Raw genomic sequence first — 21,764 nt, 5'->3', positions numbered from 1 at the left:
CAGAAAAATCTATGATTCCATTCTTCCATCATAGCTCTCCAAGCTTCGTGTTTTGGATCCAAATGTGTCAATTTCCTTTAAACAATTTATTTTAATCTGGCTTTCATGGTAGAAACTGCACTGCTGATATTTTCCAGACAAGGAGCATCTGATTCAGTAAGCTCTGAAGACTATGGTTATCTTGTCATGGTTAAATTTCTGTTCCTCTATGATGAATAATAAGACACATGCAAACATCATTGTAAAACTCTACAGCTCTGAAATAACTAACATAAAATGTCCAATGGAATGGTTTGCAATCTTTTGTGCACTTACTCCTGTACTCAGTCCCAGAGAATTTGCATGTTTCACTTGACCTGTCTGCTGAGAGTTCTAAACGAGTGTTGCCAAAATGGGAAGCCAGCCCAGCTGATCCTACAATAGGGACTAGTTTGATCTATCACTCTGGCCAGAAGTCTATGTCCAGATTATATGCACCAAAAAGAAAGGCGGGGGAAGCATGTATTGGGTTATGAAGTAGCAGTTTAGGACAGCACTGAAAAATGTCAGGACTAACTCTCTGCAAGGAATTATAGTGTATTCACAGTACAGCAATGGGCTACATTCAGAACTCATTATTCCAGTTCTCCCTTTAAAAACATGTGATTTGGACCAGCCGCTCTTGGCTAAATACTTACTCTTTGCCCAGGTTTAATGCTTACAAATCAGTGTTGCTGTATGTAGCCAGCCTCCTAATTCAAATCAAGATGAAAGGCAGTGGATTTATGGCAGTTATTACCACTGAGTTTTGTTTGTCATTAAAAATGCGGAGAGAAGGACCATTTGAACAAAGGAACTCTGCAGACATTGCCTCTTAAAAGTAAAGTTAAAAGCAATGGTGTTTTGAGCACTGTATTATTAAAGGCTAGAAGTAGACCATAGGAATTTATAGATAACTACATAAATGCTTGCTTGAAATAGTCTACCCACTAGACCAGGAAGCTGGAAAGATGTTTTTTCAGCATCCTCATTCCTGACTTTCCCCAATAAAAAATATCATGAACCAGGCACGATTTTGTTTCTGTATCGTAGTTGCTGAGAATTCACAAAAAAAGGAAATAATGGTTTGTAATTTAGATTGCCCTCTGGTGATGTATTAGGTTCCCCTGGGATACATAGGATCTTAAGATTTGGGTTTGTACGAAGTGATTCCATGCACAAACACATACCGCATCGTGTTTAAACAATACTGCTTTTAATGAAGAAATCTGGCTCTATTAAAAGCCAGATCTGTGACTTGCAACTATTCCTGTATATCTGCTCTCAATCAAGAGAGAGAGGAGAGGTTCCATCTCCCCCCCCCCCCCGCACTTCTTGGGTAGCTTTTCTTTCTCTCTCTCCTTTTTTGCTTTGCATATGTTAAACTGATGCAACATGCACCCAGGGCATCACTTCAGAGAGAGTTGTTCCATAAATATGTACTTCTCTCTTATATGCCAGATGTAGCTAAGGAAAGACTTGGGGGCGGGGGGAGGGCGGCCAGAAATGTCAGCTCGGCATATAGTTCTTGATGGAAATATCTGACCCTTGAATTTGGCTTCCTGCAATGAAAGAGCAGGTATTTGTCCTCTGGTTTGTTTGCTTTCTTTATCAAATGGTGATTATGCAGCATGTAAAGTATGGAACTTGTGTGTTGATTTTGCCGCTGATCTCAAGTTCCTGTTTGCTTATGCGAAATTTATAAAATAATAAATGAACCTCAGGCACAAAGTACAGTTAACACAGTAACACCAGTGACGGGCAGGCAATTTCTTTTGGAAACATGACCAAAAAACAGGAAAACCTCTGCCAAAGCTAGTGAAGGCTTTGCGAATGCCACTCTTTGTTTCCTCTTGCAGGAGGGGGCAGAGAACCCCAGTTTCTGGTAGTTCGTAGACAGCATTATTCACTGTCTGAAACTGTTGCTTGTGAGAAAGCATCAGGGCTGCTATTTTCTTTCTGGAAAACTGGTCTAAATTTTGAAGTGAAAACACCAAGAACAAAGGAAATAGTTTTTGAGTAGAGTCAGTCTTAAGTTAGCCTTTGACCATTTGATACATTCCACACTGAAAAGGAAGTTGAAAGGGGGGGGGGAGAGAAATAAAAAAAAAATCAAGGAGGACACTGGTAATGTTTTCCACATTTGAATTTTAATACATGAAACAGGCTATAAAACTTTGGCCAGCTGCAGTAAATAAAGTAGCAGTGGGAGGTATGGACCGGAAACTTGTTCAGAATGTGCTGCTGGGAGCTGCTCTGCCCACTGTACACCTTCCTTTGTCAGCTTTGTACCTTTTGGGGGGTGGGGGGGGTGGGGAAGGGGGTACATTTAAAGTAATCTGAGACGCGGTCCAGAACGCAAGTTAGTTTCCAGAAGTCTTTTCTTATCAAATAACCAGCACACTCTCCTATATGAATTCTACTGCTCATGGGAAGAAAAACCACAACAGCTTATAATATTAATAAAACGGAGGGCATGTGTGCAGTGCTGTTTCTCTCCTGCCGCTGCTGATTCATCTTTGGAACTCACCTTTTTCACGAAGCATTTGCCTTAGCCTCTTAAATCCTCCCCTTCGGCCATAGTAATCAAGGTTACTATTTGCAATCTTTGCATTTCCTTACATTCGTCCCTTGCTCTTTAGATTTCTGAGCTCTCTGGATTAGAGACCTGCCTTCCTCCTTTTCTGTTTATGAATTTCTAAAAGCAGTCCTATGTACATTGATGGCAGTGCATTCATAGAATTGTGGAGGACCACGAAAGGTCATCTGGTGCAGGGCCCAGCAATGCAGGAACCATAGGTAAAGAACCCCTGGCAGATGGCCAACCAGCATCTATTTAAAAATCTCAAGTGAAAACTTCCATTCATCAGAATAAATGATAGCTTGTACTACAGTCATCAGCTAGACATGTATAGATATTCCTTTAACCTTGGTAGTGGAGTCAGGCATGGGATTCCAAAGAGATCATTAGATGGTGGATTTTTACTGTTTCAACAAACTTTAACTAACTTAAGGCCATTCAAAAAGACTACAGGAGTTACAGGCCAAAGACTCATTCATATAAGTTGGTCTGTTTTCCCTCCTGAAAGAAAGCAGCCCACTAGTCCCCAAAAGCACAACTCTTTTAGCTTCTTAATTCTGGCCTATAGCAGCTGGGCTTCCAGGACAGGATTCTGTCTTCTCCACTGCGCAACATAAAATGGGATAGCCTGATTTTCTCATCTCCACTTCTGTGCCGGAGCAGCAAACCATCATCCCTGGCTCAGATTATGTCTGAACTGGGCATTGTGTTTTCCCTCCACTCCAAACAAACCACCACTTCTAGCCATGGTGCTCTTTGGTCGTAATGCAAAGCCAGAGATGATGCTCTGTTTCTCCAGGGTGCAAGCAGAGAGGAGCATAGCTCACGAGGTCAGTGTGTATACAGTGAACCATTAACTAGGGCTTACTGTGTTGTGCAAACGAGGCCAATATGAAAACCCTCTGCCTGTGACCCTGGAGACCACTGCCAACCACAGTAGACAGTACTGGACTAGATAAACAAATGATTTGAACCGTATATGTCAAGATTCTTAAAATGCTATCTTGCCCTCTGCTGGGCAAGTGGGAATCAGAATACTTCCCTTTCGTCAGATACAAGAGGTGAGGGCTTTTGAAAGAGACTATCACAGGAATTAAGATAAGGTGTTCTGAGAGACTTCAGTCATTGAAATAATTTAGGTGCACCCAACTTGTCCAGGCCTTTGCTTTGTAGTCTATGTAACATAAAAAACTGATCTACCTGCAACATGGATGTTTGTCCATGATTGCACAGGATACGCTGTGAAAATAGGGCTTCAGATACACCCAAATATAAAATTGGCTGGCCCAGAAAAATACACCATATTTTGGGGGGAAATCCACTAAAAAAAAGAGAATATTGTGGTTAGCAAGCTGATAACGCCTTTTTTGACATGATCGGCAGCCATTGTTCTGACTTCGGACAGTTCCTGCCGCTGTACGAATATTGGACGATTTTGTTTAGAGATGTTTAAAGAGAGTTTGGCAAAGTGGCATTTGTATGATAACACTAGCAGTAGAATTGTGAGGTATATGTTTTTCATGCCCGTGCAACAAATGTTGAGTTGCAGAAGCAGAGAGCTGGTTTGCACATAACACTGAGCCAAACCATGGCTTCATGCTATAACAAGGGATGATATTGCAGCCACCACACTCCTTCCCCAGTCCTCCTGCTGTGAACTAAGTCACATAACACCAAACGAGTCTCGGGATTAGCACAAATGGATCACAGCTGCTTTGTTTCTCCTGTGAGCCTGATCCTTCCACGGTTTGGCTTAGCATGTTGTCCGAACTCAGATTCTTTGTTGGCCGCCTCTGGACAAACCACAAGCTGTAAGCCCTAGAACAAGTCCTGGCAACTACTCTTGGCTTGGAGCATGACAAACCACAAGCCCAGGTTCAGACAACACACTAGGCCAAACCATGGCTTTCCTAATGGCAGCACAGCAGCAGCAGCAGGACCAGAGGAGGAACCTGTACATTTGCAGTAAGCCATAGTTTTATGTGCAAAACAGCTTATTATGTTGATTGAAAATTCTGTGAGTGGAGTTCCAAGATTGCGCTTGCATCTTCTCCCCGCATCCTTAAAAATCTGTGCTGGTGGGTTGTGGAACTTTCGTAAACAGCATAGGAGGCGCTGCAAAGGAGAAGGGAAAACCAGCAAAAAGGGGGGGGGATCCCTTACCACTAGCTTTCCATTCCACTGCATTCAAGCCCCTTCCACAAACAAAAGGGTGCATTTCATTCATGAAAAGGCACGTTTGGATCCAGCCTGCTATGTTTGGGGGATACTGCTGTCAATTTGCCTGTTTGCTTCACATGATCGCACACAGGAAGACCACATGCTTGTCCGTGTGTTTTTAAACATCCAAATTAGATTAACTCATGGAATTTTCCACCCTTAGGAAATAAAGTAGCAGTTGTTTTATGGCATTTGTATCAAAAGAGGGGAACAACTTAAAATCATCTTAAAGGCTGTGCCTTGTTTACTAAGTAAAAGGAATACATTGCTTAACTCTTGTCACATTTAGCATTATCACAATAATGCAAAAAGGTATTGTGACATTGCTTTTTTTAATTGAAAAAAGGGTTTTCTTTCACAAACAATAAAACATCTTGTTGAATCATTTAAAAAGGGGCTGCAGCCAATCATTTTATATAACGTTTGAGGCCTATCTAATTTTGTGAGCATTACAAATTCTGTATAATTATATCACACACTTAAAATCAACACTATAGTGTTGATGTTTAGTATAACGGTGATAGCAGGGGATCCAGACATTATATAAAATGACACTTAAAAAACCAAAAACCTAATACAATGGCTTCATTCATTTGAAACTAACTAATTAGGTGTATTGTTAAAACAGTAGTATTTGGTTTCCACGTTTTAATTTAGCATTAGCCTGTGTTCCCTGCTTTTCCACACATGGATGGCTCCATTGTGCAGCTGGGTGTGTGAAAGTTATTGGAGAATAGGAAGCCTCTGGGTAACATTTCTCCAGCACTGCCCTGATTTCTATTTCCCCTGTAGCGTAGATGAGAAACAGCTGTCTTTTGTTTAAAAAGCTGTTTTGTAAAACGTCTGAATCTTGAGGTGTAGAGTTGAGGTCACCATTCAACAGGTGCTTAGAAGCAAGTGGGGAAGAAAGAGGGAGAGACTGGGCTAGCTGCATGTGTCTCTTGAAAGATATTCTTCTCTTCCTTAAGAATAAGGCATCCAGCCTACCCCATTTCACTGTTTATTTTGACTCTGTGGGTTGCGCTGGCAGGGCCATTACGTACAGCTAAACGCTAATATTCCTAATCCCGTAGCTTTTGGATCTTGAGCGTCTCCAAATTCAGCCAGTATGTAAAATGAATAATCATCTCCGTAGGAAGGAAATCATTGCTGACTTTATTTCATTGGCAGCGGAGATCGCTGCTCCCCATGCTTTGCTCAATTCACATTTTAAAGCACCGCGGTCTCCTTTCCACCTTGTGGGTTAAACAAAGAATGCCAAATCAGCCAATTTAGGTGCTTAGAGAGAGGAGTAAGTGTGTGACTGCGGCGGGAGAAAGAGGCAGCAGTCCCCATAAGATAGCCTCCCAAAGGGCAAGAAATGTCCTCAGATGTATTAAAACGCTGCAAAAGTGCATGTGTGAGCTGTCTATAGGCACAAAGGAACTGCATCCCCTCCCGTGGATTATTAACATCTGTTTGTCCAGTAGGGGATGGAGCTTACCATTGTTGTTTTTGCATCTCTAGAAGAAAATTAGTTTGAGAAGTTGGCTCTTCCCATTGAGTGGACATGTGAAGCCAAATAAAACTTCCTTTTGTGCAGAGCTCATGGGCCTGAGTTGAGCAATGTCACAATTCTTTCAATAATAATGATAATAATACTAGATTATCCAACCCCGCCACCCCTGTTTTTTAAAAAAGAACAGAACAGGAAGAACATAGAAAAATGTGTGGAGTGCTGCCATATTGTCTTCTCTTACAGTATGCAGAAACATGAAAATAACTCCCCCTCCCCTTGTTTATAGCTGGTGCTCCCTCTACTTAAGACGTGGCACTGTACCTCTCTCTCTTTCTCTCTCTCTCTCTCTCTCTCTCTCGAAAGCCAAACTTCTGCTTTGCCACTTTTGGTTACGTTTAAATGGATTTTGCACATGACGACCACTTGCAGAATGCCTTTTTCATAAGCTGTTTGGAAAGCTGCTTATTACTCTGTGGTACTTTTCTGTATTAAAAAGAAAACTGTTAAACTTTGCTATTTTTTCTTGATTTAATGCTGCTCATACTGATTCTCTCCCTCCCCCCCCCCGGGGTTACTATGAAATCCTTTCTTTTGCTTTTGATCTTATTTATAGCTAAGCCACCAGTCATATGGAAACTATTATTGTATAGCATGGAGATGAAAGACTTTGAGCACAGTTAAATAAGAGTGAATAATTCGGACCAATAACATGCACACACAGTGTGAGAACCCGATTCTGTTGGAAGTGTCCTTCGTCATTCCCTTTTTCCTTAGCCATGGAAGTTTATAAGAGCTGTGCACAAACCTGCTTTCCATCCAGCTTATACGTTTTGACAGTGTTGGGCTCATGTTAACACACATCACCTTGTGGACTGCTTGCCATCATCTTTCCTTGCCTTTTTCGTTAACACTTCTAATTGGATTCTTTTTTAAAATGGTCATCATTTAAAACGTATTAAATAGGGTGTGCATAAGGACCTGCCATTATTTTATTTGGTTGGCTGTATTCTTCCAAACGTGCATTAGTCAGTAACGGCTTTGGCAACACAGCTTTATTTGCTTGACAAGCTCTATCTTCATTGATTGCAGGTGCCCAGTTTTTCTTACGAAAAGGAGGCAGGCCAGGATTGGTTTTGCAAAGTGTCTCACCTCAGTTATAGCATACAATATAGAGGACACTTGCTCTATCTGCCTCAGTAATGTGTCCCCTGATTGGTAGTGGCTGCCCAATAGTTCAGGCAAAAAATCTTTTCCAGTCCTGCGACAATCTATTAACGGTTTCACACATTTTCACTATTAACCTAGACCAAAACATATTTAAAAACTTAGTGAAGTAATGCATTTTCTGAGGACCAACTAGCGGTGCAGTTTTTCAATTTTTAAGCAAGTTGCTTGGGTGGGGAGAGGGGACTAGATCAGCCCAGTTGCCCATCTAGTTTAGCATCTTGTTCTCACAGATCCCTATAGGGAGCCAAACTGCACTCAGTTCACTTGTGGTTCCCAGCAACTGCCTCTGACAGTGGAGGTAGAACATATAGCCATCATAGCTAGTGGCCGTTGACAGCCCTTTATTTCATATATAAATATGATGCCCACCTTGAACACACCAAGGCTATGCTATACATCAAAACAATATTGGCAATCTGTTCACATGATTATGAATGTATGAGACCCACTCTGAATTCTAGATTACTAAAAAGTGTAACAGAATTTTGATTCGGGTCAAGGTGTTGTGTGGCATTCAGAAGTGGGAGATTTGGTTATCCGTTGATCCGATGAGATTTAGGCTGCAATTTACCTGGGTGTAGGGATGTGGGAGAAATTCATTTCAGTTTGGATTTTATAGGCAATCCTACTTAATTCTCACTTCCTGAAACAGTATGAGAACCAAAACACACCAATCTTTCAAAATCCGCAGTTCTCCGAATTTTGCGGTGAAGTTCTCCAGCCAAGTAATGTGTACAGAAATGCATAGCTAGGGCAGCGGCTGATGAAATGTACATGCTAGTGAAAATAACACACAAAATGCCACTGTTTTAGGGGATATTGCTTTGCGAAAACGTGTGTATTAGGAGAAATTCGTGAATTTTCATGAGGACATTGTAGTTGTTGAAAACAACAGCCACAAACTGATGTGGAGGACTGAATTAAATTTGGTAAATATATGAGCCATTGAGAGAAACTGAAATTTACAGATATGCTCATCCTTACCTGGCAGTAAACCCCATTCAGTTCAATAGCACTTGCTTCTGGTTAGGATTGCAGTGTTAAGACAGTTTTAAAAAAAACAAAAACAAAGGTGCAATGTGGACCCCCCTTTTTTTTTTGCCTCATGTTTGTCGTTGAGAATTCCAAAGCTGTGAAGATACACCAATTTCTCCCATTTGCTTTCTTTTGAGAACTGGTTTCAATTTTCTTTAAAGTAATTATACCTCAAAAGTAAGAAAACTTTTGAAGTTCTGCCCCTCAGTATGAAAAGAGTTAACTGTAAGCAGCAGCAGGGTATACTTCTCATAACTTCATAAGAAACCTTCCTCCATTGTTTTAATTTTTTGCAGCTTTTATCTGCTGCCCACAATTCACAAACTTCAGAGTGCCCATCTGTGTGCAATAAACGTTAACATTTGGATGAGTGTTTCTTACCACTTTTAAAGATGCGCTTTTAGGGCTAAATGGTGTGTTTTTTTCCACGTTAGAGCAAATACATTTTGCCTTCCTTTGATATGACAGATACTGGCAGGGTAATTGAAACTGGAATTTAACACTCTGAGCCTGTCAGGTATAATTGATATTTCACGGGGAGATTACGATTCAAAGACACCAAAACAGTTTTCTGTGTCGATGGGTGTCTGATTACAGTGAGAATACATCAACTTTTCTTTCCGTGTTTATTGGTTGGGGGGTGGGAGGGGATGATCTCATCTATCAAATATGTATACTTAGCAGTTTAATGTGAATGAGGTTTTTGTGCCTGCTTGTACAGATGTAGCCGTGTACAGAGCCATGTGTACTCTAGGCAAGTAGAAAATCCACATTCAGGGAGGTAGCCAGTGGGTGTGCCAAGAAACCACAATCTAGAGAAAGTTTTCTGCCCAAATTGAAATCTTGCTGCTCGGATCCCAATGATGGCAATAGAAGTTAAGCGTGCATATGTTTCCCTTGATTCCACAGCAATTCTCCCGTCAGATTAAATTATGCACACCTTGTCAATTTTAGTTTATTTTGCTCTGGATCTAGCATTCAGGTTACCATAAAACAAGGAAATGTTTTGGAGATCGTGGAAGAAAAGAGGGCAGGTTGAGGCTGCAGGGCTATCAGATTCTTGCCTGGGGTAGTTCCATTAAATATACCAAGCCTCTGGGCAAAGCTCCAGTTGTTTTACCTCGCACTCCAATCCTGCATCTGCCCTTTCACTCATCACCTCGTCCTCTAGCCCACTGTCCATAGCAGTTGCAGGCTAGGCAATAGAACTGGTGGAGAATCTGGGTAGGAAGCACAGTGGCTGCTGCCTCACACCCAGAGCTTTCAGGGATGGGGAGTCAGTGGTTCTCCAGATGTTGCTGTGCTCCAGCTCCCGTCAGCCTCAGTCAGAATGGCCAATCCAATGGTCAGGGATGATTATGTGAGTTGTAGGCCAGCAACATCTGCAGGTCAACAGGTTCCCCATTCCTTGTTTAAAGGGAGAGGCATTGTTTCCTGTTGAGGGCATGGCAACCTAGATGGAGGCCAGAAATAAGGAACTATTAGAGAGCATGAAAGTGTGCTGCTCCTTCATCACTAGAACTCTCCATATGTGTACAATGTCATTAAAAAGCTGAAAATGAGAAAACAACAAGAACAGAATGGCTCCTTTGGTTCATTGGTAGGTTACTGAAACTGAACCTATTTATAATGCAGGGTTTTTCTCCAAAGATCAGGCCAGCGAACACAAAGAATATACAAAACAGTGGTTCTATGAACCTTACTGGGAAGACTTCATTGTCATCCTATGAATGTGCACTTAAAATTAAGAAACACAGCCAACTGGTACTGTTGAGAAAATGTGATGTTTTTAGCAAGCACTTGGACAACATTACTGTTGACCCTTGCATTAATTCAGAAGGGAACTGACTCCATAGTTCTGATTCTAGCTTGGACATTGCAAATAAGTCAGAAGGGTGTCTTGGGATACTTCTGATCCCTGCAAGGACATGTTTACCTGAGAATGAAGTAGAAGAAAGAGGAAGAACCATAGAATAATAATCAGAGAAGTGCTCAGTCACAGAGCAGACACTTGACACGCAGGAAGTCCCAGCATCATCATCAGCAAAATGTTATTGGGTAGGAGGGCCTGGAAAGCTGCTGCCAGTCTGAGTAGCTAATTCTAGTCTGGATGGACCACTGGTCTGATGTTGCGTAAAGCAGCTTGCTATATTTGCACATAGACGAAGAAGGGTTACGAAACCAGAGTGGGATTGAATGAATCCTTTTACACCAGCTGGCCTTGCCATAATTCTGTTGCCATCACTGGAATTTCACCAGGAATAAATTGGGCTCTTAACGTCTGGAAGCCCTCAAGGTCTGCTACAAGCAGCTTGACAATGCCCAGGCCGACCTTCTGGACCGCACTCAAATTGCATAGAAACGGAGCAATCAGTGCTTCACAGAATATTCACATTTGTGCTTTGAACCAGTAGCTGAATAAGGTCTTCCTCTCTCATTCTGTGGCTTCTTGGCTACATATTCTCACCACATGGTTCAGGGGAGGGAAATGCCACTTGAAAATGTCTCAGTGAGTGTCCTATCTTTCTCCGTTGTTGTACTAAATAATACTTTCCCCTTTCTACCTCATTTGTTCATAATAAGTACAGGACAAATGATTGAGGTTGCGTGTGTGTGTATATGCTGAGGATGAGGAATGTTTGATTTTTTAAAAAATTAGCTTTTCAGTTCATTGTCTCTCTATCCTGTGCGACACAGAGAGAAATTTGATTTTTGCTCCTGTTCAAAGCATTGTTTGGGGTGGCACTGCATTCCAGCTGCAATAGACAGTAATCAACAGACAGCTTGCTCAACCCCGAATATTCAAAAGCCACTGCCCCTGGGCTCTCACTCTCTCTTTCTCTCACACACACATTTGTCCTTTTGAACATTATTTGGCTAAGGGTTCTATAGTCTTAGGATTCAGTAGAAGTCAGACATACCAGATTCTGGCCGGAGCAAATGCTTACCTGTGCTCAGTATTCATCCATGGTCTTGGACATCAGTGGAGCATGGATTTGTCCCAGTACTGCATCTCTTAAAATGTGCTTGTTCATTTTAGCCTAACGTTATACAGCTGTTTCTTCATACAAACTTGCCAGCTCTCCATGCTGCTTCTTGCCACAATCAATTTGGTAGCTCTTAAAGTGCAAGAGGTCTCCCTTTCTCATTTACTCAGAAGCTACAGTCCATTTGTCTGTGTGTTTTTAAAAAATATATGGGAAAAACCCTGAACTTTTCTTTGGTGTAAATCCAGTGTAAATTGTTCTTGTATATGACAGCTGGAAATCATAGCATCAAAAACTGTAGAGTTCTATGATGTCCAGAAGTGACATTCTCAGTTGTTTATGCCCCAATTTTGGACATGGGTTAGTAGGGATTTTTTAATTTGGTGGAGATCTTTCAAAATATATTAACCTCTTTACACTGGCCAGGAAAGATCTGCTCCATTCTCATGGTAATATGTGTGCCTTCTCTCTCTCTCTCTCTCTCTCTCTCTCTCTCTCTCTCTCTCTCTCTCTCATTACATGATAGATCCAGATGAAATCATTATAACTCTTACATTAACTCCACCCAAGAATGAAAACAGATAATTGCTTTCAGTGCCTGAACTGCATTTGTCCACGGAAAAAAACAGTAGTTGGCTACAGTTGTTATTTCTCATACAATCCCAAGGCAATGGGACTCGGTTAAATCTTTGAGACTTGTTAAAAATCCTTCACTTTGTCATTTATTTCAAAGCCTCTTTAAAACCCTAGTCAGCAATCAATATTTCTGAAGGGCTAGTCTAAGGAATTAAGAGAGTTGTTATTCCTTCAGCCCCCATTCCCTAAAGAGGTGTGCTAGCAAGTTCTGTTGTGTCAGAGACATTTCCTCTAGGTTGGCAACTAAGGGGCCAGGCAACACTCTCTAAGGGCAGGATTTGGCCCAGCAGCCTCTGCTTCTTCATTGCCATCTTGTAACAAGTGTAGAATCTCAACTTTGGACTACATTCTAGGCTCTACAGTGCCTTCTTGCTTTTTTTTTATACTTGTCTTTCAACATTCTAGAATTTCTTTTTAGGATTTGACTCTTGGATCCAGTTGGGATTATTGCATATAACTCCTGTTTGTGGAAGTCCTCCAGATAAGAGGGCCATTACCTTGAAATTAATAATTTTAAAATGCAATCAATGGAGAATTGTCATTTATAGTCATTGTGGATTAGCAACGTTATGCCTAGTATACCATCCTTTTTCTTTTTCTTCTTCTTGGCCTTGGCAGAATTCTTTTTAATCTGTCTTTCAGTCTTCCTGGTAACAATTAGGCTATATTGTCTCGTAGGCCTGATTAGAAACATTCCTTGCTCTTAATCTCTGCAAATTCTGATCAGTGAATGATACCATTAGAGAATCAAAATGCCATATTGTGTGGACCCACAGGGTTCCGATACAGTAAGATGAAACCATTCCTGACTGAAAAGGAATGTCTGGAATAAAAGCAATTGCATTTCAAGGTGTAAACCATTCCAAGTATGCTTTGGGTTTCAAAGGTATCATAATAAATTTAAGACTATTTCCTTCTCACTTAATTTCTACATGTCATAGCTTCTTTTTGTGCTGTTACCACCTTTTGAGATTCCTGATCTTGCAAGGCGACCTGTTCAGTCGTTCTCCAGCCTCACACGCTTATCATCATTTGAGGGGTGAACCCTATGACCTTACCCACTCCCACATGTCCCCTTCGCCATCTCTGCGATGCCCCACATGTTGGGGGCTGGACGTTGCAACAGAGAGCCTGCTACAGCCAATTAACCTCCCCACTTGGTTTAGTACCCTCATCAGGCCAGGACCCTTCCCCATTGCAGATGTGCAGCCCCAAACACGTGGAGGGGGGCTGCTGGAGTGGGGATGTATGGAAGGGGAGGGGACAGTGGACTCACCCCTGCTCTCCCTGTCTCACAATGGTAATTGCATGAAGAACAGCTGCACAGGAATATGTAATCTTCATTATCTCATCTTCACGGTGCTATGGGCATTCCTTCAAAGGATTCCGTGGTCCTGTTCCTCTGGCCCACAGCCCTCCCACAATGGTGCACCCAGTGGCCACCATGCCCCAGGAACTGCAGATTTCAAATGTATCAGGTGGACAAGCAGCAGTTGCATTCCTGCTACCCTCGGAGGGATTTTTTTTAAACCCCTTTTGTCTTCTTTCTCTACGTGCTACTCCCAGACCTTTCCCCCTATTCTCCCAGTCCCTTAGATAGACTTAAGGTTACCGGTTTTGCTTTCTCTGCTCTGCCTCCACAATCAGAGGCAGTAATGCTTTCTGAATACTAGTTGCTGGAAACCACTGGAGGGGAGAAGAGCGCTCTTGTGCTTAGGTCAGGCTTCCTCAAACTCGGCCCTCCAGATGTTTTTGGCCTACAACTCCCATGATCCCTAGCTAGCAGGACCAGTGGTCAGGGCTGATGGGAATTGTAGTCTCAAAACATCTGAGAGTCGAGTTTGAAGAAGCCTGGCTTAGGTCCTGCTTGCGGGCTTTGCATGTGAGTCTGGTTGGCCACGGTGTGAGCAGAATGCTGGACTAGATGGGCAATTGGCCTGATCCACCAGGCTCTTCTTATGTTATTTCCATCTATGTTCCTTTCCCCTTGCTCCCTCTTCCCCCTGGAATGTCCCTCCACCTGACATTTGACATCAAGCAACTCCTTAGCAGGCATCTCTTCACCCTAGCTTTTCTAGCAGGCCTGCTTTTCTGTTTTCCCTTCATTCCCTTTCCTCCCTAATAGGTCTATTAGGGAGATCCTTGTCTTGTTCTCTTATACAGTGGTGCCCCGCAAGACGAATGCCTCGCAAGACGGAAAACTCGCAAGAAGAAAGAGTTTTCCATTTTTTGAGGTGCTTCGCCAGACAAATTTCCCTATGGGCTTGCTTCGCAAGAAGAAAGCCCATAGGGAAATCTCCGGGGACCTCTTTTAAATGCTGGCGGTGGGGAGCAAAGCCTTTCGCCCCCCTCCGGCCTTCAGAAGAGGTCCAGGAAGGCCGGCAGGGCCCGAAAGGCTTTGCTCCCCACCGCCAGCATTTTAAAAGCGGTCCGGGATAGCAGGGAAGCGCTTTCCCGCTATCCCTGACCGCTTTCAAAATGCTGGCCGTCGGGAGCAAAGACTTTCGCCCACCGCCTGCCTTCAGAAGACCTCCGCTGTCCCGGGGGCTTTTAAAATGCTGGCGGTCGGCAGCAAAGCCCTCCTGTCCCCGGAGCTTGCAGGGCGGGAGGTGGGGAGAAGGGCTTTTCTTCCCACCGCCAGCCTTCAGAACAGCCTTCTGAAGGCTGGCGGTGGGAAGAAAAGCCCTTGTCCCCCCCCCAGCCTTCAGAAGAGGTCGGGGGACAGATTGTCCCCAGACCTGGTCTGAAGGCGGTTTCCATAGGAACACATTGATTGATTTTCAATGCATTCCTATGGGAAACCGTGCTTCGCAAGACAAAAAACTCGCAAGAAGAAAAAACTCGCGGAACGAATTAATTTCGTCTTGCGAGGCACCACTGTATTTGTACAGGACCTTAATAGTTTCAGGTACATTGTTGTAGTCAGTAAGAGCAGCAGCAGAAGTGGTACATAAATAAGACTTCTAGTCAATCTGATTAGGCAACCATTTCGTATGTTTCCTTGCACACTTAGAATAGCAAGGCTGTGTTGTGTCCTTGTGTATCTCTTTCTTTACTTAAACCCAAAACAGATTTAACCCACAGGTGCACTGAACAACAGTGCAGCGTGCGGAAATTTTGTCTCCCTTATTCTGGCTCCATCCATTAATGCCAATAGTGCCATTATGCTGACACCATCATGCCTACAATGATGGCATTACTGGTGTGGTTAATAAAACCTTTATTGATATATTATACAGAGTCATTGCGTTGGCAAAGAAAACTGCCCCTTTTGGAGCTGAAATTCTGTGGTTAATGACATAACAGTGAAGATTAATTTAGAGTGGGGCCTGGGCTTCTAGTTTTTGGAAAGCCAGGTGTTTTATACTTATATAGATAGATAGATGAGTTTGCTCCAAACTGGTGGGGGGAAATGTCAGATAACTTCAGTGGCTCCCACTGTCAGAGGCTTAGCTGGCATTATGAAAGTGGGGAGGGGGAAGGAAAGGGAGGGGGGAATGGCAGGCCCAAGAATCTTATCCCCCTAAAACGAAAGTCTGATGCCAAATTGAAATTCCTGCAGGATTTCTGATAGCAATGAGGGAATTGAGAAGCCCACAATTAAGCATATGGGCATTAAGATAATTGTCAGATCTGTTGGCGGACATGATAGAAGACAGATGGGTACGAATCAGTGCTCTCCGCTGCAGCACCCTGGGAGAGGCAATTTGACGTTTTACCTGCCTGAGCTCCTCTGCCGTATTTGTCACTAAATGTGCTGCACAGCATCTTACTGAGCGTTAAGTGTTTTTGCATATACATACAGAGTATGTACCTATAGCAGTACCCAGGCGCCCTCTAGTGAAATGCTATGGGGAACCTTGGCATTATTCTTAAATGCCCTCGTCTCTTTCGAGCCTCTCCCCGTACAGTCTCTAGGAGTTGCTGCTTCTATCCTTCGTTTCACCCAAACAGGTTCCTATTAACGCCTCCCCGCCGCTCTTCTGTTGCAGGTCGGGGCTCATCGTGAGGATGCTGTTGGCCTCCGCGGCAGCCATCCACTCGTGCCAAATCAGGTCCCAGTCCCACAGCTGCCAGTACAGTCTGCTACATCTCCCGACTTAAACCAGCCTCAAGATCCATACAGAGGTGAGTAAGGGAGCGCCAGACTCTGAGTGATGCATTTTTGTCCCATAACTGAATCCTGCGCCGTTGTGCTTGCAGACCTGTGTGCAGTCCTGCAATGTGGTTTTCCACAGTATCTGTAGACCTTGATGTTGCACTGTCATTGTCACTGGATGAACAGTGTCCTTTAAAGTTGATGCAACAATTTGTTGGACTTCGTCATTAGTTCAAGCATACAAGTCCAACAATAGCAACATAACACTTGCTAGATGCAACAGCTAACTAGATTATTGCATGGATAGGAGATGCTTGTTCATTTGTTTCGGTGTAATTGTACCAGGACTGAAGTTGCTTTCCTTTTCTATTAATAGTTGTATTTGGCTGTCACATTTTAAAATCTGGTTTTCTGTGCTTTGCGTAGAATAAAGGTAGGCAGTGTGCTAGCCTTCAAATACTATGGACGAGAATTCCCTGCATCATGGGAATTGTAGTCCACAACATCTGGCAGGCAACACCACATTGGCTATCCCTGGCCTAGGGGCTTCTGCACGAGGCAAATATAATAAACAAACAGTTTGGGTTTGTTTGCAGACAGGATATGTAGTTACATGAACACTCTAATGAGGAGGCCTGTTTACTGGAGAGAATTGGTAGTTCTGTGATGCAGAGAGCCCTAAAGTATTACCACATCTGCAAGCTTTCAAGTAAATTGTCTTCATGGTCCAGGTGCTTACTGTGCTTTGGGAGTGGGGGGTGGGATCCTGTGACATTGATAAATACCTATGCAGCAGCATTATGGAAGTTGACTGGAGCCAAGGCTATATCCAGACAATCAATGAGAAAAATTGTAGCTCTGTTGTTGAGCACATAGCTTTGCATGAGAAAAGTACCAGGTCCATCTCTGGATAGGGCTGGAAAAGGCCTTTGTCTGAAACTCTAGAGAGCTGTAGCAGACAGAGTGAGCTAGAAGGACCTTGGTATAAGGCAGATTCCTACTAAATGCTGTTCTGCTTTCCTTCTGACCACATCAGCAAGGCCAAGAGCGGGGTTTTGTCCTCTGGGCAGCCCTGGACTTCCATACACACTGCCCAGGCTTGCTCCCCAAGATGTCACTTCGTTGCTGCTAACACAGCGGGCTGGCTTCACCCCCCGGGGGCACACTCCATTGTCTCTTGAGACAGACAGCTGCCAACAACAACAATTATTAGAGGGAACACAATGAACCATTACTGCTTGTTATGTACACATAGATTTCTTCCGCCTCAGTTTGGTTGGCTTTGCATGTTTCTGAAGCACAAGCCTGCAATGAATTTAGGATTAATAAAATAAAAATGAGCGTATACATCATGAGTAACAATGTTTCCATAATAGTGTCGTGTCTCGGGGGTGGGTGGACTGTAATATGTATCCAGTCTCCATTGGAGCCTCCTCCTTCCTGTTTATGCAAAACAGCAAATGTTCCTATAACTGATTTGAAGCCCAGGGGTCAGAATACGGTATAAATTTATATAGTGTTTTAAGGAGAATCCATTATACCTGAACATTATAACAGCATATGTTTATCCTCGGAATAATCAGATGTTGTATTTGGATGAGACTTTAGTGAGCTCAGTATAGGTTTGTAGCAGACGTAAGGGTCAGTGATTGATGGGCAGGCAAAGCCCTTATGTCGTGCTCAGCTTCATCGCTGGTAAACTGAAAGTGATTACGTCCCATGTTTGGGCTCCTATTCACCTGAAGCAGGCCAAATAGAAACAGTCTCCTTTCTGGTCCACTCTTGTTATCCCTTTTGCTGAGCTAATTCACCCAGTGGTGGGGTCTGCCATGGAGAGTTGCATCACCCCACAGCTAACCACAAGGCCTCATTCTACCACACCATACGCTTGGGCAGGGGAGAAGATGGAGAAAGAGAAACTTTATTTACAGAGGCAAACCTAGGGTGTGTTTTTTTTCCAAGGAAATGTGAGACCCTGAGATCCCCCACCCCCCGCAAATTATTGATTGAAACCACTTGAACATCAGGCTCCGCTATCTTATAAGTTTAAACTGAGCATTATTCATAGCCGCTGGTATAAAATAATTTCACAATGCGGATACTCAGGGGTACAAGCATTGCTCATTGTTGAATGTACCTCTTTAAATTAGAAAGGGGAAGCCAGATCATCAACCGGGGGACTGAAAATTATCCCAGTGGGGATTGCAAAAAAATATTCTAGTATATCTGAATACACAGATTAAAGAAAACAGGATGGGAACATGAATGGGGAACTGAATTTGGAAGACTAAGAGAAAAATCAGCACATGGGGGGCATTACTCAAGCTAGGTGGCACCTAAATTTGAGGGGGAAATCAGGACCAGTACAGAGATGAATCAGCAAGTCAGGATTATAAAATATGAGGAGCGGTCAGTTTTAAGGGGCTCTGCAAAAAATTAAAAGATTTGTTAAGACACCAGTTTGGGGTCCATAGCCAATGAAATGATGAAGGGCAGCATCATGACTTATATAGACCCAAATAAGATGGCATTGGCAGAATTTATGGTACATGAATAGGAGATTGGGACCAAAACAGAGTCTCTGTTTCTTTCTTGGAGTGGGATACCATCAATCCAGAAGATATTCAATGAAACTCTTAATCTCAGGGTTGTGGGTTTGATCTCCACATTGGGCAAAAGTTTCCTGCGTTGCAGGGGATTGGACTTAGTGAGTACCTTGTGTATTAAGGAATAGTCTTTCTTATCAATAAAATTATTTCCTGTTAAACTATTCCCGGTGTTATCTGGTCTTGTCAACAGCTGGCCTTTCTCCAACCCCCCAACCCCCAGCCTCCCCTCACAAACTTACTTCCGTGCAGTAGAGAAGGACTGCTTACAGCCAGATAAATTAAGAATACCTCTTCAGAGAAATTAGTCCTAAATTTATTTTCCTTCAGAAAGTGCTGTTGAAAGATGATCTTGTCTCGTCACCTAGTATCTTTGCTTGCCCTTGACCGTAGATATATGTGTGCTTGATCACAATTATGGCTTCTAAAGCAGTTAACTCTGGCGATCCGCAGTTATTGAAATTGTTAATGTTTCCAAAGCAGATCAAAATAGACCAGAGCCACGAAATCGGAGCTGGGGAACCAGTTTTAACCACTATTTCCTTAAAATCCCCCTTTGTGAAAAGAAATTCTGCAGTTAAGGAAAGACAGTACAGCAATAGCAATAGCTGCACTTCTGAGGAATGTGCATAAAAATTCCTTAATACCTTTGCTTAAGTTATATTACCAGGAAATGTGTGTCTGCTTGTTCGTCCCACCTAGGCATTCCAACTGGCCTTCAAGGACAAAGCGTATCTTCAGGGAGCTCCGAAATCAAATCTGATGACGAGGGAGACGAAAACCTTCAGGACGCAAAATCTTCTGAGGACAAGAAGTTAGACGACGACAAGAAGGATATCAAATCAATTACTAGGTCAAGATCTAGGTAACAGTATATAATAGTGTCGCTTCATTTAATTCCTTTATTGGATTTTGATGAAGTGAACGGGACAAGGAGAAACTCTGGAGTTTCTTCTTGTCAGACAAAAGGTAACAGGAAGCCGATGGCCCTTTTTGGTAGTACTTGGAGTATCTGTTCGGATGCGTGTACACTGGAAGGGCCGGAAGTTTCGTCTAGGCCATGGAATTGGACAAAAGAAACAAAATTTACATTTAGAGAGAGAGGGGTATGTGTGTGTGCTATTGTAAGTAATCAAATTCAGAGATAACTTGCTTGAAAACGAATATGTCTTAAAACAGATGCCATTTGTATAACATTTTATACCCAGCGGAATACTTGTTTTCCTTCTGCCTTTTTATGTGCGTAACTATGAACGGATATATATATCAGTGTAGTAGCTTCATTGGGATAAACAAAGCTAAGCCTGTTTGTACCATCTGAGACCCTTTGTTGAGCTTTTTGCATGGTGCTGAGTGGTTTCATCACATCTTGATCCCGAGAATGGCCTGGTCCTCACACAGACCAGCATTTCTCGCTCACAAAGCATCAGTGGCCCCTAACTTGCATGATTTCGCATGGATCGCCACCGGCCCTCAATCTGTTCTTCATGTTCCGCACAAGAAATCGCTGCAGAGCATTAGTGAAAACCTGTCCTCCGGTTTTATCATCAAGACTTTTTCACTGACATAATCAAGAGGCAGATGAGCAAGCTGGTCGGCCATTGTCTTCTGCCCTTGCAAATGTGGGAGAATATGGAGTTCGGAGTCAAAAATAAATAGAATGTAGAAACTTACGGTTTTAAAAACAAAACAAAAACTTAGGCTCAGTGTAAAGGAGAGTTACAACTGATAGGAAATCCAGACTGCTGGCAGACGAGAAAGAATGAGATCAAGGTAGAGAAGTCATCAGTCATTGGCACTGGACAGGAAGTATGATATGGTATTTCATAAAAATAAAGGCTGGAAGCAAAGAGTGTATGGATTAGATGCATACCCACATTTAGCCAGCAGACTCTATGCTGTTTCAGCATTTCCCATGACTTCTCTGCCCCTTCCATTCCTTCAGTGGGCCAGTGACTGGAAGAATTTCCTGGCCAGTCAGAGCCAATGATACAGGTGTGATGTAACTTGCTTGCTAGTGAAATAGCCTTGACAGGCTCCCTTCAGCCTGGGCACCTGAGTCATCATCAGATCAAGATGACAACCCATAAGGAAAACTCAACTGGCTTTGGCATGGTGTGCTTATGTGCAAGGAATGACGTAGCTCACATACAACCAGAGACATCAGAAGGATTTAAGACTATTCTGCTTAGGGTTGTGGAGAACATATATAACCAGGAGAACTAGCTAATCTCCTACAGAAGCAACTTTTTTGATTTATTAAATTTATACACTCCCTTCATCCAAAGATCTCAGGGCAGTTCACAAGATAAAAACACAGGATAAGAAGCACAAAATAAATAGTTAAAATCCCTCTCCAACAAACAAATTGAAAAGGCCATAGAATACCAACCAGCTCAAGGCCTGGTTGAAAAGGAATGTTTTTTCCTGTCACCTAAAGATGTATAATGAAGGAGCCAGATGAACCTCCCTGGGGAGGGAATTCCACAGACGCTGCAGAAAAGGCCCATTCTCATGTTGCCACCCTCCAGACTTCTCATGGAGGAGACACACAGAAGGGTCTTAGATGATGACTGCAGAGTCCAGGTCAATAGGCAACCTAAGGCCCTTGCTCCATAGCCAACCTGCCAAGGCCCCTCACACACTCTACCCATAACCACCATGGGGTGCGTGTGGTTCAGTGCTTATGTAGCTGAACAACTCTCCACACAGGTCAGTTGCTCCAGGGGTGAGGATCATAAACAGCATCGTGGAAGAAAATGCCCCCCTTCCGAGGCTTTTGAAAATCACCTAATTTTTTCACCCTCATAGACCACCCTTAAAACTATTTTAATAATCCTAATGGAGAAATCTACAG

General features: G+C 42.9%; 1 protein-coding gene across 20 annotated transcripts in view; it reads left to right on the top strand.

Annotated features, from left to right (window-relative positions):
- TCF4 (transcription factor 4) overlaps nucleotides 1–21,764 on the top strand; it is a 339,764-nt gene that overhangs the window by 308,000 nt on the left and 10,000 nt on the right. For 14 of the 20 annotated variants that reach the window (XR_008332771.1, XM_053408685.1, XM_053408679.1 and 11 more), the window contains 2 exons: nucleotides 16,195–16,330; nucleotides 19,610–19,772. Coding sequence is in view for 19 of the 20 variants with exons in the window: in XM_053408685.1 (XP_053264660.1) it covers nucleotides 16,195–16,330; nucleotides 19,610–19,772 (299 nt within the window). In the remaining variant the exon portion in view is untranslated. The remainder of the gene's footprint in view (nucleotides 1–16,194; nucleotides 16,331–19,609; nucleotides 19,773–21,764) is intronic. The other 6 variants (XM_053408677.1, XM_053408676.1, XM_053408682.1 and 3 more) reach the window with 1 other exon arrangement.

The sequence above is a fragment of the Podarcis raffonei genome, chromosome 11 (assembly GCF_027172205.1).
Source record: "Podarcis raffonei isolate rPodRaf1 chromosome 11, rPodRaf1.pri, whole genome shotgun sequence".
Lineage (NCBI taxonomy): Eukaryota > Metazoa > Chordata > Lepidosauria > Squamata > Lacertidae > Podarcis > Podarcis raffonei.
The sequence above is the reverse complement of the archived record's forward strand: the minus strand, read 5'-3'. Positions and strand labels throughout refer to the sequence as shown.